Source organism: Lytechinus variegatus, chromosome 5, assembly GCF_018143015.1.
Source record: "Lytechinus variegatus isolate NC3 chromosome 5, Lvar_3.0, whole genome shotgun sequence".
Classification (NCBI taxonomy): domain Eukaryota; kingdom Metazoa; phylum Echinodermata; class Echinoidea; order Temnopleuroida; family Toxopneustidae; genus Lytechinus; species Lytechinus variegatus.
In genome coordinates this window covers 44,257,235-44,274,073 of record NC_054744.1, presented here as the reverse complement: position 1 = coordinate 44,274,073, position 16,839 = coordinate 44,257,235, and the positions used below count along the sequence as shown (strand labels likewise).

At 36.1% G+C, this 16,839-nt stretch overlaps 1 protein-coding gene across 1 annotated transcript in view; it reads right to left on the bottom strand.

The window, feature by feature from the left end:
- LOC121415473 (G-protein coupled receptor 54-like) overlaps window positions 1-7,066 on the bottom strand; it is a 31,010-nt gene extending 23,944 nt beyond the window's left edge. The window contains exon 1 of the mRNA XM_041608675.1: window positions 6,878-7,066. Coding sequence (XP_041464609.1) covers window positions 6,878-7,066 — 189 coding nt within the window. The remainder of the gene's footprint in view (window positions 1-6,877) is intronic.
- Between the last annotated feature and the right edge of the window lie 9,773 nt (window positions 7,067-16,839).

The following is a 16,839-nucleotide window of genomic DNA, read 5'->3' as shown; positions in this document are numbered from 1 at the left end:
CATGTTCTATTAAGTATATTTTTCAAACATCTATGTACGAACATGTAAGTAGAACAAGAGAGGGTATCGTACGACCATTTTCACAAAAAATACAAACAATTTGTCTCTCGATACGGATTCTGTCTATATGATTCAAACAAAATAATATATATTCAATGTGAATGAAATTTTAACTCAGTTAACATAATCAACGGTGAGCAATTGTCAGCCATGGCCTAACTTCCTCCAACAATGAATTGATTCACAGTGTGCTGCACTCAACCCAGGTGAGGTAAATGGGTACCGGTATGAAGTAATTCCTCAAAAAGATGTGAGCACCAGAATCGGTGGCCAAGCTTAGCTTTGGCAATATAGGAAAGCCTTGAGCACGCAAGGTGGATACGTGCGATATTATCAGTACTATTATCATTAACACTTTTGTTATTATTATGCTTTGGCTGTGGCGGGTTTTTTTTGAGGGAGAGGTAGAGAGAGAGACATAGAAGAACATGCGCAGAAGCGGGGGGGGGGGGGGTGAACGAAAAAAAAAACAAGGTGATTTCCTTCAAAGTTACATGTAGAAACCACTTTGCCAAATGAAGCTCCTTTATTCCATGATATATGTTACGTTTCTAAGGTAACCAATTGCGTATCGTTGACATTTTGAACACGAACATGAAACATGTTCCTTGGAAGCTCGTGTCAGCGAAGAGGAATTGATGTAGAAAATGTCTTTCGAGAGTTATAAAACACTCGGCCATAAAGCCAGACGTTTATATTCTCCTTGGGAACATATTACTCATCTCCCGTAATAGGTGGCATGTTTAGACTTCAAGTAGAATCATGTACATGTAATCCATGTTAATTGGTGGTGACCAGATGAGATATGTCTTTTTAATGTTTATAAATATCCATACTTTATGTTCATTTTTTTAAAAATCTCATTCAAATAAGCATAAAGCTAAAACGAACACGTGGCGATACACGCCATAAATTAGAGTATTTTATGCGTCGATATGATTGTTCTATGATGTGTTTAAGGTTACTGTCCATTTAAAACATGCATATCAATATCATGAAAATACACTCTACAAGCATCTGCTTAATTTGAATTAGTATTTATCATTTTAGAGTGAGAGAATTAAAGGACCGTATAAACAGGCGGTTTCAACAGGAGGGTTGAACTAAGCCCATCCGACCTGTTCACTACCCCCCCCCCCCCCGAAGCAGAACTAAAAACAAAACACCCCTAATGTAATAATAAATAGTGGTAGTAAAACACGAGCTGTGAGTGGCTAAATAATTGGTACCAAGTAACCTCCCTTCAAAAAGTTATATTGTACATATGTACAATATAAATGCATTTGTGGATTTTTAAATCACATGATATTACATGCCGCCCAATAAATCAAGACTATTTATTTCGATTCAAAATACTTATGAAGGTGGGAGAAAGAGCAAGGGTATTTTCATTTCCTGTTGATAATAAACACGTTTGCGTTAGATCCTCCTTAGAGGGGACCTAGTCATGGTAGTAGGCGTCACATTTCCGATGTTATATGTGATGTGAATCTAATAGAGCATGTAAGTACGTGCATAAATGCGTCCAACAATCTGCAAAATCAATTCCTTCCAGTTAAAAACCACACCTCTTTGCGCCAACTGTCCTTTAGAATTACGACGTCGCTTAAGCAATGAGCAATACTATTATGCATGCGATCCGATATATGACGCCAAATTTGTCAGTAAATATATAGTACAACGCATGTGAGTGATTCGTCGATTGCGGCTATGCACGACGATATTATTTATTATCTAGTTTTATTATCAACCTCCTTCGAAAATACTGATATTTTAGACCATGTGCATGATATTGAGAATACATGAAGGCGTGATGGAATAAGTTACATGCTTCTTCTACGACTATTCAAAATATCCTGGCTGAAAGAAAGGAACAACAAAGTATGACTTTTATTTCTAAGACGTAATATGAATAATCCTATTTTAATTTATGTACACGCACCCATGCACCTATCACACACGTGGATGTATCCACATCCTCATATTATAACATGTATGATGACACATAATTATATCTTACTTTCAGATCATGCCAGAAAAGGACGAAAATGTATAAAATTACTTCGATTTAGGATCTGATACAAACAGAAAATAATTCGATCATTTTCATTCCTGCTTTAATTTTTCATGGATTCCAATACTGCAAATTTGCAATATGGGACTAAATGAATAACGCATTTGTTTTTTGCCATCCGAGATGAAAGTCATTTTAAGCTTAACACATCAATCAATGCAACTCGAAAATTGGAAACCCAATGATTTTTAAAAAGAAAAAAAAAAGGAAAAAAGAATAATAAAGAATAGATTCCTATTTTGTATTCTGTAGAGAAAGCTAATATAGAGTTAGCCTCGGAAGCGTGCTCGTGTAAAGCATTCACTCCGACTTAAAACACGTACAAGATGAATCACTCACGAGGTATTGTTTGTTAACGTATTTTGATTAAACCCACACATTCATTGGAATTTCATGTCTGTATAGACTTTAGTATACCAAAGTTAGTGACGACTAGAATAGAATGAAATCAACAGGGAAATGATTAAATCCGACATACTAATGATGTGTAAAGTACACCCAAATTTATATCGGGTATGCCGCATAATCAAAAAATTATTTCATTATACTTTAAAAAAAGATCAAGAATGACGTCAATCTTAGTGGTGACTTTTAAACTGTATGTCAATTTATTCATTATATCTGCTATTTGTTTGCAATGCATACACTACAGCTACTACAACGTACTACTACTACTACTACTACTACTACTACTACTACTACTACTACTACTACTACTACTACTACTACCACTACTACTACTACTTCTACTACTTCTACAACAACAACAACAACTACTACTACTACTTCTACTTCTTCTACTACTATTACTACTACTACTACTACTACTACTACTACTACTACTACTACTACTACTACTGCTACTTCTACTACTACTTCTACTACTAGTTATACTACTACTTATTCTACAACTAATTCTTCTACTTCTACTACTATTACTACTACTACTACTACTACTACTACTACTATTTTTACTACTTCTACTTCTACTACTACTATTACTACTACTACTACTACTACTGCTACTTCTACTACTACTTCTACTACTAGTTATACTACTACTTATTCTACTACTACTTCTTCTACTTCTACTACTATTACTACTACTACTACTACTACTACTACTACTACTACTACTACTTTTACTACTACTACTACTACTTCTACTACTACTACTACTACTACTACTACTACTACTACTACTACTACTTCTACTACTACTACTACTACTACTACTACTACTACTACTACTATTTTTACTACTTCTACTACTACTTCTACTACTACTACTACTACTACTACTACTGCTACTACTACTTCTACTACTACTACTACTACTACTACTACTACTCATATTTATTGTTTGTTATTATTATTATTATTATCATCATCATTATTAATGATGATGATAATAATGATAATAATAACAAACAATAAATCTAATTGTAATAATAAAAATACTACTACTAATAATAATTATGATAATAATAAAGATAATAATAATATCAAAAAATGATAATAGCAAACCGGTGCTTATATACATTAAAATGCTTTCTGCCCTTTGCATTCAGCTCTTGAATATATTGAGTACGACAAATTCAACTAACACATGGCTTTACTTACAAATACAATTAATTTGGGGGACGTATTTTATAGGTAAAACCCATCGTTTGAGCCGTTGTGTATATAATGTTACATTGTGGAAATGTGCTCTTAGTTTAGTGAGATTGATAATCAATTTAGAGTTATCCAACCACGTATATGATATATCAAAAATAAGTGCAGAGCCCAACTCATTAAATACATAACCTTGAATTTGAAGTCTTGGTTTCGCAATAATTCTATTTCACATTGATTTGCAAATTCAGATTTGTGTAAGACTGTGAACGTAAAGAGTAATCTGATTTTATTTATGATTCTGTTAGCTGTTTAATCTTGTTTAAAACACGATTGACAGATTTGATTCCATAGATACACTTGACCGAGATTGGGATTTGAATAAAAAAATATTAAACATATAAATAAGTAAATAAACCAATCAATGGAATAAACATTAATGGCATTAGTGCTAGAGCATATTCCTCTGCACGCCTTGTATTTCGCTTGAAAGTGAGATGTATGTATATGAACAATAAACAAAAACAAAGTTACAATAGGACAGAGTATCCTTTTCAATCCCTTTCCATTAGCAAGATTAGTGGAAAGTGCTTTGGGATTTCGAAACGTATATAGGGTAGTAGGATACGACAATCTATAACCTACACTGTTGACTAATTCACAATGTTCTGTCAATGATGCAACAATTACCTGCAAGAGGGTCAATATTGTCGGTCAACTGATTAATATGGCTATTTTACTGTATAGTAAGAACGCATCACGTGGAGCGTTGTGGCCCAGTGGAGTAGTCTTCGGACTTTGAAACAGAGGGTCGTGGGTTCGAATCCCAGCCATGGCGTAATTTCCTTCAGCAAGAAACTATTCCAAAATGTGCTGCACTCAACCCAGGTGAGGTAAATGGGTACCGGTAGGAAGTAATTCCTTAAAAAACTGTGTGCGCTATGACCGCCTAGCTTAGCCAGGTAATATAGGAGCGTCTTGAGCACCTAACAAGGTGGATATGTGCGCAATATAAATTTCCTATATTATTATTATTATTATTATCACAAAACCCTCATTTTATAAGGTTGTCTCATTCTCTTCCAAATCTTCCCTTTCACTCATTTAAATTTTCTTCTCCCTCCATTCCTTCAGAAACTTTTCGAGGTATCCTTAATGGTAACAGTCATTTTATCTTACTATTTGTGTACTTTACATTCATTCACCGACAAGGATGCAAACGAATGACTGACTCCGAGGTAAAAGGCAGCTCGAGCTAAAGCCGGGGTAATGATAATAATAACATCGCGTCTCGGAATAGAATATTTCTAGATAGATGGCGCTATATGAATGCCTATTATTATTATCAAATAAGAGAAGTAAAAATAACAGACGTAAACAAGACTAATGTACAAAACAAACACAAAAACTCTAGTAGTGTAGTCGAGATACATACATCTTCCCTTTCGAAAACCAATCCAATAAGGCTGTTTTATGTTATTGAAATTTAAATATTTAGTCTTACTTGCTGTAAATATTTGTTTAAATACTTATTTTCTCTGGTCGCCAATCAGTAAATTCATTTTTTTTTCAGTTTATGCAACCCTTGTTGTAATAGTCAGCTCATTACAAAACTGTCTGCTGACACTTTTAACAGGCGAGTCAATCACAGAGGATGCCAAGGTCTCTAGTACACGATGTTTTTTTTAATATCATCATGCACATTCAAGGTTGTATTCAAATCACCGAACCAAGGTCTCGTGTAAAGCACATTGACTCACTGTCGGAACAAGTATAGTAATAACATAATTTGATGGTAGTCAACCATGATAACATATTAAATTGATTTTACAGGAGACCTGTTTATGGTGTTTTGATACACGCCACACGAAAATGAAATAAAGAAGATCACACGCCTGATACAGGCGACAATCATGGAAAAAGAAGTTATGGAACAACGGTGCATTCAAAATATAATTTTGATCCGTCAGAAGAATAATACATTTTTACATGTACATGATGTTAAGGATGAAGCCCTAGCTACGATGAAAAGTATTTTTGTTCTGAGCGCAATTACCATGATTAGAGCTTATCATGGTCTTGAACAATTATTTTATTTCTAGTTAGGAGAGGTTTTACGGCATCAAAGTCCATGACTCGTTATGAAAAGTGCGCCGTTCTTAGACTAGGTCAGTTATACTCTTTTTTTCCATACTACTTCTAATGGAATCAACTTCGTTCTGAATAATATAACCCATATTTACACACCTACACATACATATATCTATATAATTATGTATATATAAAACAGAAGTTAAGCACTCGTGTTGCGAAATCACCAGTTGTCATGTTTACCATGAGAAAGTGAAATACATGGTAAGTTTGCAATGTTTCATGCTTTTTAAGAGCACTATGCATTCCATTTGGATTTTATGTCCCTTTGATGTCCCTCACATATCGTCAAGGAGAAGAAATAAACCTGAAACGAACAAAATCGAAATGAAGTGTAGGCCGGGGGGGGGGGGGCATTATTTGGTTTGTTATCATGTCGATGTCGAAATGTATTTTCAACTTGCAATAGCCTACATTTAAACCGATTCCTAACCTTTATCGCCTACCATGAGATGGAGTCAAACATGCTATACATTATTACTCTGCTAAACATGAGACCAGTTCAGTTTGGTGCTATCTCACGTCTTTATTTAGCATTCCTTTTTATTCATCAACGATTGCTAATATGACAATCGATTTAATATTTCCGACAGTTTTCAGATTCATTACCATTAAACAGATCTATAATGAGGTGTATTAAATGGTTCAACAGCGCTGACCTTTTAAAATTTCACTCTGGCGCGGTGTTTTCCTACATTCATCGTCTCACGCTTATTATCCAGAGTTCTGTCTTAAGTAGGTTAAATATTCATAACTTGATCGATGTGAAAGCACCGGTAAACACACGTACCACCTATCCCACTTAGTTTTATTTGCAATACTATATTTATAATCCCGATAATGGTATGGTACAGCCATTCCAGTACCTGTTGGATCGAACTACAAAGTATTGCTAATCAAAGGAATCGTTGCATCTCACTTTCAAAATTTTATTTTGGGGTGCTTTTCTCACTTCTTTCCCACTTTGCTATTCACCTTTTTAAGGCAAACAATCACTTCGGGTATGCCATTATACGGAGGCAATCTCTTCGACCATGCCATCGTATGGAGACAATCACTACGAGCATGGACACAATCTCTTTGAGTATGCCATCGTAAGCATGGTAAGGACACAATAACTTCGAGTATGCCATCGTACGGACACAATCTCTTCGAGTATGCCATCGTACAGACACAATCTCTTCGAGCATGCCATCGTAAGGAGACAATCACTTCGAGCATGCCATCGTACAGACACAATCACTTCGAGCATGCCATCATACGGAAACAATCTCTCCTAGTATGCCATCGTACGGAAACAATCTCTACGAGTATGCCATCGTAAGGACACAATAACTTCGAGTATGCCATCATACGGACACAATCTCTTCGAGTATGCCATCGTATGGACACAATTTCTTCGAGTATGCCATCGTTTGGACACAATTTCTTCGAGTATGCCATCGTACGGACACAATCTCTTCGAGTATGCCATCGTACGGACACAATCTCTTCGAGTATGCCATCGTATGGACACAATAACTTCGAGTATGCCATCGTACGGACACAATCTCTTCGAGTATGCCATCGTAAGGAGACAATCTCTTCGAGCATGCCATCGTACGGAAACAATCTCTACGAGTATGCCATCGTACGGACACAATCTCTTCGAGTATGCCATCGTAAGGACACAATCACTTCGAGCAAGCCATCGTACGTAGACAATCTCTTCGAGCATGCCATCGTACGGAAACAAATACTTCGAGCATGCCATCGTACGGAAACAATCATTTCGAGCATGCCATCGTAAGGAGACAATCTCTTCGAGTATGCCTTCGTACGTAGACAATCTCTTCGAGCATGCCATCGTACGGAGACAATCACTTCGAGCATGTCATCGTAGGGAGGATAAAAAAATTCCAGAAAAAATCTCACTAATTAAACATTCAATGGAAACCAGGGTTACCAATCTTGATGGTCGCCTGGTATATTACCCCACCACCTCTCCCTATTCATTCAAATAAATCAGTCATCTACTCGTCAATCTGTTAATACCGCTAGTTTTTTTTTTCTCTCTCTTAATTAATGATTACAAAGCTTGTGTAAATTTCATTTGGTTTGGGTGTGTGTGTGTGTGGTGGGGGGGGGACTTTCGTCATTTCGAGCAACATTCTCGGTTATTATTCCATACATCTTAGGGTGCTGTATATCATCATTACCGTCATTAGCATTATTGCCATTATCATCACGACCATCAGCGTACTCAAACAAACACCATCTTTATTTTCATCACGTTCATGACTATTGGGTGATAAGTGTAGCTAGTGTTCTTGTGTAGCGGTTCTGACTCTCGCCTTGTAATCAGAGGGTCGTGTGTTCGAATTCCACCATGGCCTAGCATCCTTTGGCAAGGCGTCAATCCACAGTTTGCCACTCTCACCCAGGTGCTTATTGGGTACCGGTAGGAAACAACCGTCATTGTGGTTGGTTTAGCAAGTGCGCGCCTAACAGGTTGCTTGAAATGCTATGAATATAGTGACAGAGTAATAATAATTTTAAACCGCTTTGAGCAAACGTACAAATGACAATTATTATTATCATTACTCTCTTTATTCTCTTCAGCTGTAACTTAGTATAATTTCCGCATACAAATTACCTATTCTTGTCAAAGTCAGTACCATGATTGAAACCATTCTAAAAATTCTAATTGCTGCATGACATTCTCATTCACTTTCACAATTTTATTTTTGAAAGAAGATTATCCTTACATTTATGATTCAAGGTTTTCTTTTGTGTGTTATAAATGTAAGAAGGCAACGAACGATATTTTTTCCAATGTCATAATTGATTTTGTTAAAAAAAAATCACCCAAATATGCTGCATTATCGTTACAATTTCTTTAATCTCATAAAATCTCATAAACAATATTTACTTTTTTTCCTGGGGAATGGGGTAGGTTTAAGGAGTCGTGAGGTGGTTGTGTGGGGCGTAGAAATAATTCATTTGAAAATCATCCAGGACACCTGTCCCCCACAAACACACGCATAAATCCACTTCCGCATGCTACACTTCTTTTTGCAGGTTTCTTTTTGTTTTCTTCACTGATTTTGCCTTAAAAATAACTAATTTATTTCCGCCTACTTATTTCCTCAGCAAAAGTAAGGTGATTGTATTGATATAGGGATGCAGATACTTTACCTACATCTACTTTGATTCACTCCATTCTATTTCAGTGAAAATTCATTCCACATTCACTTTTTGTTTGAGTGACATGTTGAACAACTTGCTCCATTTATGTCTATCGTTCATGATGAGGATAGTGTCTAAAAAAGATTGTAAAAATGTGTTTTAAAAAAGATACAAAATGTATTTAAACAAAATGTGTATGTGTATTTAAACAAAAAAGCTAAAATATGTGTCTACATCCCGGAAATGACTAATATTTGGTGATTTGGAAGTTTGTTTGTTAAGGAGTAAGTACAGGGAAGCTGGATCGATAATTGTTAGTCATAGTACAATATGCAATATTATTATTTAGAGAAAGAGTGTCTAGCTAATAATCCAATGATGCTTACAGCACTCTGGCATATATAATCAAGACAGACGGTGACACGACATTTCCTATTGCGACATTTGCTCAGGTCTTCGCATCTTAGAGGGCATAGCGTTATAGTTCATAATTCAATTCATAATTCAATTCATAGTTAGGATTGTCATAGCATATTTGGTTCAGAATAATATAAAGATAAGGATTCGGGTTTATTTGTTTTTGTAAGTTGGATTTTATGTTTGGCTTAACGTGTAGGTTTTCCGTCGGAGCAACTGTAACCGTAGCAAACGTCATGGAACCAGTCGAGACATATTGCAGTTGCGAACAAAATATAATCATAGAAAGTAGTCGAATTCTACCACAGCTAGAAAACAACACTCTAAAAGAAATCGGGTAAAATGCTCCATGAGGGTAGTTATGTGTCCAACCAATATTTGGCATTTTATTTATTCAATTTGATAAATCTTTTGCCACTTCTAAAGTAATTGCTGCTTATTTTTTCAAAATTATTAGACAATATGCTTCCGACATTGGGTAAAATACTGCCCCAAATTTGTTGGACATACATTATTATTATCCTCGTGTTGGTTAAAATTTTTACCCATTTTTTTACAGTGAAGCTCATTCAAAATACCTAATTACAGAATATTGCTTTATTATTCAAAGGATATCGATTTATATGATCTCGTACGAGTTGATTGATATGTAGACTTATCTGATTTGGGTCATTCATCAAAAAGTCCTGTACAACGGACATGTAATGCAAACAACCTATGGCGCAGATTTAGATGTAACCACGTAACGAAGGGGGTGAAGAAAATACCATGTAATTGATGAGATTCATACTCCAATTGAAAGAGGGCTTTCTGATTGATGCAGAGTAAAGGTATCATAGATCATGTATTATTAGTACTGTCTTTGGAAGCTGGTTATGTTAGCATAAGACAGGACGGATTTACCAGGAGGATTCCACGTGCGGAAGAGCGGTGTTTTATCAATTATCCCGTAATCAAATTAGCTTGATATCAGTTATATCACCATGTTTGTCTCCAGGGAAATCATTGTGGTAATTATATTTCCCCTTTGCGATTCTTAACGCCATTAACCGTATTTCATCTCGTGTATTATGTCTGCGCTGTGCAGGCTTTGGTAATTAATGAAATAAAAATTGCCAGCATTCCCATCTGGAGAAGAGTTGTCTTTTATGTAAAACCTTATCTAAGAACATGAAGAATGGTAGAGACAAACATTGTGCAAGAAGGTAATTGTAATACCATCACATTCATACCTCTCTTTATATCATTGTTGTGGCCCAGTGGATTAGTCTTCGGACTTTGAAACAGAGGGCCGTGGGTTCGAATCCCAGCCATGGCGTAATTTCCTTCTGCAAGAAATTTATCCACATTGTCTTGCACTCGACGCAGGTGAGGTGAATGGGTACCCGGTAGGATTTATTCCTTGAACGCTTTAGCGCCTATTAATATGGAGGCTCAGCTACAGCCGGGGTAATAATATGATACCAAGTATCAAAGCGCAGTTGAGTATATGCATATAAAAACTGCGCTATAAAATGGACATATTATTATTATCATGATTATGTTATTATTATTCCATTATCCATATTTCACCGAGAACTGCTCATTTTTAGAGGAAATGGAGATTTGACATGCCCAATGTTGACGTAGTGGAATTGACAAACATACACCCACACACATTCATCTTCTCCACACCCTCATACACACACACACACCCCACCACACACCCTCAGACATGCTTAACACTAACGTCATATAGATCCTTCATTAGATTAGATGGAATTGCAATACCAAGTAATCTTATTTAGAACCAATCCCATGACTCCATTACAGCCTATTCACTAGATGTTGTTGTTAACACATTTTTAACGATTAAAGCATGTCTTTTCTGGGAAAAGCATGTCTTTTTAAAGGGGAATGAAACCTTTGGAACAAATAGGCTTGTGTAGAAACAGAAAAATCAAAGAATTAGAATAAAGAAAGTTTGAGAAAAATCGGACAAATAATGAGAAAGTTATAAGCATTTGAATATTGCAATCACTAATGCTATGGAGATCCTCCCATTGCCAATGCGACAAGGATGCGTGATGTCACTGATGAACAACTTTCCCTTTGGTGGACTATAAAATACCCTCAAAATATCTCTTTTTGCTTTTTTACGATGATACAAACTCTTTATCCATTATGTATTCTTAAAAAATATGTATTACATGCCCTCATGTAGAAAGAACACATGATCTATGGATAGATGTGATAAAAGAGGCAATTCAAGTGAAATATATACTAAAGTAATGGGAGAGTTGTTCATCAGTGACATCACACATCTTTGTCGCATTGCCAATTTGCTATCTCCATAGCAATAGTGATCGCAATATTCAAATGCTCATAACTTTCTCATTATTTGTCCGATTTTTCTCAAACTTTTGTTGATCTGTTTCTTTGATTTTTCTGTTTTCACACAAGCTATCTTGTTCCAATGGTTTCATTCTCCTTTAAGGAAGATAGGGAATCAACGAATTTCTCAAACACTTCTTTTGATTCAGAATCGGGTTCAACAGACAGACCCCCAGACGGAGATAGCATGCTTACATCTAGTCCACTTCTGCCAGTATAGAGGCCCAGAAGGTCAAGCTGATGTAGATCAAAACTTTGTTTAACATATTAACATTTGATGTAAAATTTATCCTTATTTCATATAGAATTCGTTTCTGCTGAGGCTAATCTATTACATCACATATATCTCACCCCTCCTCATATCAAAATCATTGGTCCAAATTGCTCTAATATGCGTACTGATCTAATAAGCTTGTTCCATATAAAATTTGCGCTATTGTTAGACATATTGATCAGCATATAATCACGTTCCTTCCGACATATTTATCACGACTCCTATATTCTGAGAGACGTATTATAAACGATAAAGGATTGTACCACATCCCCATATAATGGGAGAGATCAAGAATGCGACGTGTGTGACCGAGACAAGGGCTTGGAGCTGACATCCGCACCTGAAGAGGGGGTTGATAAGAAATATAAATAGGAATCGCAGTTAGACCCTAGTGTCGATCCATTGAAGCGGTATGCAAAAATGAGTTTTTAAGAAGATGTCGATAGCATTAGATGCTTGGGAGTTGAAATCCGAGCGACTTCCCCCAACGGCCCACTTAATAGCTAAGAGTTGAGTGAGGTCTGTCGAACGGATTCCTCTCTTTTACTTGAGAGAAAGGGGGTATTAAGAAATGACAGGAATCGGACTAAATTTCATCCGAAGTGTATTATTTTTCAGTCTCCTCCTTCCTAATTTTAATGTAAATATAATCGTGAATCTATCTGTACTGGGGCCCGTTGCAGAAAGAGTTGCGTTTAAACGCAAGCCAAAAAATCAATCGCAAGTCCCAAATGCGCGCTGTTGATTGGTTGAAAATCAAGTTGCGCGTGATTTTTAGAGTTGCGATTGATTGCAACTCTTTCTGCAACGGGCCCCTGAGCTCGAGGGAGTTAAAGTAGCTGCATACCTAGCTAGAATCTCGACTGAGTCTCTTTAGCCTATATTGCCTTGAAAGCTAAAGACAGCAAAGTCTGAAAATAACAATACTAGTACAGCTTGAATCTTGAAGGTTTGCTTTACCTGTTAACTCAATACAGTATATGAAGACACAGAAGAAGCAGCGGGCTGGGATATGAATGCGACTGAATTGTAAAAATTGTCAGCATGCGAGTATCAATTAAATTAAAATCAGCAACTAACTAGCAGTAGATGATTTTGAATAGCCACATAAAGTAAGAAACAAGCGTTTTCAAGACGAGATATCCAAATTTGTCATAGTATTAGAATTGACATTTAACGGAAGAAAAAAGAAATTACAATTTAATTTATTTAAATGAAAACACCGGAAATATATAACAACATACATGTAGGCAGAAAATGATTTTTGATCATTTATAATGAAATACTAATGAATCGATGGCCCTAAAAATACGTGACCCGTTTGTCATTAATTCAACATGCTTAACTAATGAGATGGTTTCCATATATTTCCATGACAACAACCGAAGAAGAATGCCAGTGGAAAAAAAGAATAGTTGAAGCTTGATTTCTAACCTAATAAATCACGCTTGATAACGTGATTAATGTACATTCTGAAGGTTAATTGTCGGGACCGTATACGATGAAAACAGGATGTACATTTACCTATTTTAGTATTTCCGTTTTGTTTTTCTTTCCCATCTTTTTCTCCTTCCTCTTATTTTAACATCATCCTCATCACCACCACCTCCTTAAAATGATAATCCGACGGAGAGGGAGATGGAGGCTGGACAGAGAGAGATAGAGGGAGAGAGAGACCATAAAACTTAAACTTCCTTTTGGTCATTGTCTGAAAGATAATCTTATTGAATCAATAGAGATGTGGGATCCATTCTCCGGATTTGGGAGGAGTGGGTTATATTTCATCAATCGATATCAACTTCTGTGATATCGGTACATGATGGATGATCAATAACGGAAAGCCTTTATCAAACCTGAAAGTATTAATGAATGTTTTATATTTCCAGCGTGGAACAATGTCCACAGTGTTGATACTCTTATAAGTTTTCCTAGAATACTACCAGAAATAAGTACTTCCGTAAATTATGAACTTCCTGTTATCAGAGGAAGACGAAGAACAATCTTGAAAAAAGCGTAGATATATATACTCCGCGATTTGACGCATAAGCAATGTGCATAAATACAATATTGTGGATCATTATGAATATGATATACAAAGCGTGTTTACAATGAATTAGCCATTTGGGCTAACATTTTTCTATTTTGTAAAACGTTTAAATATAAACAAACATAAAGAGGGTTCCAAGTATTAAATGGTTTCCCTTGTGATAAATTAATATTAAACAATGTCTAATATTTATTTTTAACCTTGATTTATTATCATAATTGCAATTACATCTATATAGAAAGCAGTTTGAAGGAATGTTTGAAAATGATTTGTACCACATAACATGTTTAGGAAATATTTTGCCAGCAGAGAAAGTGTAAAGGCACACCAAAGAAACAATCCAAATCGATCGATTGTATGACATTGGTAATAATGTAGGTCTAATTGATTTGATCTAAATCGATGTCGCCGATGTAACTTGGGTTTTGTAAAGAACTTTGAACGATTGTAGATTCAGGATTATAGAGTGTCCGCCACTTCACCGTCGTTTCGACCCTTCGTGAATATCCATGTATTTACCCATTCGCTTCATTTTATGAGGCGTGTCGACAAGATTTCTAAATCTAGGATAGGCATGGCGTCTAATGGGGGCAAGACCGTGTCTCGAATAGGGCCACTTCCCCCAATAATTGAAGTAAATAGATTTTTGGCATGGGCACAGCGAAATCTTATGATTGGACGCGAATTAGGAGACGAAACCATATCTTATAATAGCGTTGTTTCTTCACGTTAATTATTCAAGTGAATGTTTTGGTAAGCGTGAGAACCTTGAATTTGTCGTAGGAAAAACAATTTAGCGTCCCGGGAAAATTGGCAAGGCAATTCTCTGGCTAATGACTAGTCATTTTGAGTTACTCAGTTAGATAATGACTTCAAATTTCTCGTGCAAACTCATGATTTGACATGATATATTTCGGCAGATTGTAGTCGATGATCCGAAACGCTATCCTAATGATGATGTACGATCAAGAACAGGAAGGATGGGTAGAGTATCTGAGCATTTTAAAGGAGCGATGAAAACCACATACACCTTTAGATTAATTCTACCTTAAATGCATATGGTTCGAAAAAAATCTTAATTTACAAAAATATGATGAACGGTCAACGTACACTTAATTTCGCGTAGTGATATGCAAGTAGAATCACATCATTGTGTCCTATAAAGTGAAGTTTGTGAAAATTACAGTTCTTCTGTTCGACGTCTTTTTCATAATTATTTATCTTTCAATAGTTTTAGGTGTCTTAAAGTATTTTTTCATAATATCTTTAACAGGTTTGGCAGAGAGGTCCTCTCAGGCGCACAATGTGGGTCACGTAATTGTGTTCTAACATTCAAACGGCTTTCAATAGTGCCACCAAATTATCGGTACACCTTCCCATGAGAACCAAGCCAGCCAATTACAACCCAGGGGCTGAAATCATATCACTTTGAAACTTTGAGGTGATTTGATCACATCAAGCGAAACATTGGTGCGATTTAAAATTCTGCTTAGTTTCTCCCCTCGTTGATCGACCGTGACACCAACGCCGTCCCATAATGCTCGTTTTGCAAGAGTACGGGGCAGGGATGACGCCAACGATAATAATGTTATATGCAAGCTTCCTCTCTCCAATTAATTCATCCAGTAGGCATTTCTTTGGGAAGCAGTATCTTCTTTTCAATCTGGGCTGTCAATTTTAGATCTTTCATTAGCAAGCGAGAAAAACAACATGGTATATTATTTAAGACAAGAGAGCATGAAAGTGGGTAACATTTATATTTTATTCACTCTCACTGTTATTACAACACTCCCCCGTATTCATTCTCCTTCTTGATTTCGTTGTGTCCCTCATTATTCATCTCTAGGTATGTTAAATAATAATGAAATGGTAGACAGTGCAATTTGATGTGTTGTAGGAGAAACTGAAATAAAAAAAATGAGGGGAATGGAGAGACAGAAAGAGAGATTTATACAGAATGACAGGGAATGAGAAGTAAGGAAAGAGGGGAAGAGAGAAGGGGGGGGGGGGGGGGTGGTTAAGAAGGAAGAGGGCAGGAGACAGATACACGGGTATGACAGTGCATATGCAACGAAAGCAAGGCAATGTGTGCCAACGGCCTAGATATATATGACGATAAAACAGGAGCGACAAAGGGACGCCCCAAAAAGCAAAACAAAAGACCAAAAACACATCGAAGAACGGTGTGTCTCTGTTGTAACACCCACAGCGTTTAATGTGTCAATTTTCGCAGGATGGTTGGCGGTGGCATTTTAGCTTCCTGATTAAGAGTTATTTCTTATATATTTCGTTAGTAAATTGAAGAAAAAACAACAACCAATCATCCAATAAACTAATCAATTGTCATGATAAAATTCGGTTGGATGTAATGCACAATTTGTTCATTTTTTTAATGATAAGGCAGTATCAGTATTTCGCGGTTTGAATCACGGTAGTCAAGTTTTCTTGATTTTTCAAACTACAATAGCAACAATACTACAACAAAATAACACATCACTCCGCACAATGTAATACTTGTTTCTACAGTTCTGTCCTTCTTCTTTACGATGACGGTGTGTAACATTCATAATCTTAAAAAAATTCATTGGTTCGTCAATTTTTTTGGCAGACAAACATTATATGAACGTTTTTCTCCAGACCAATGAAATATATTAACAG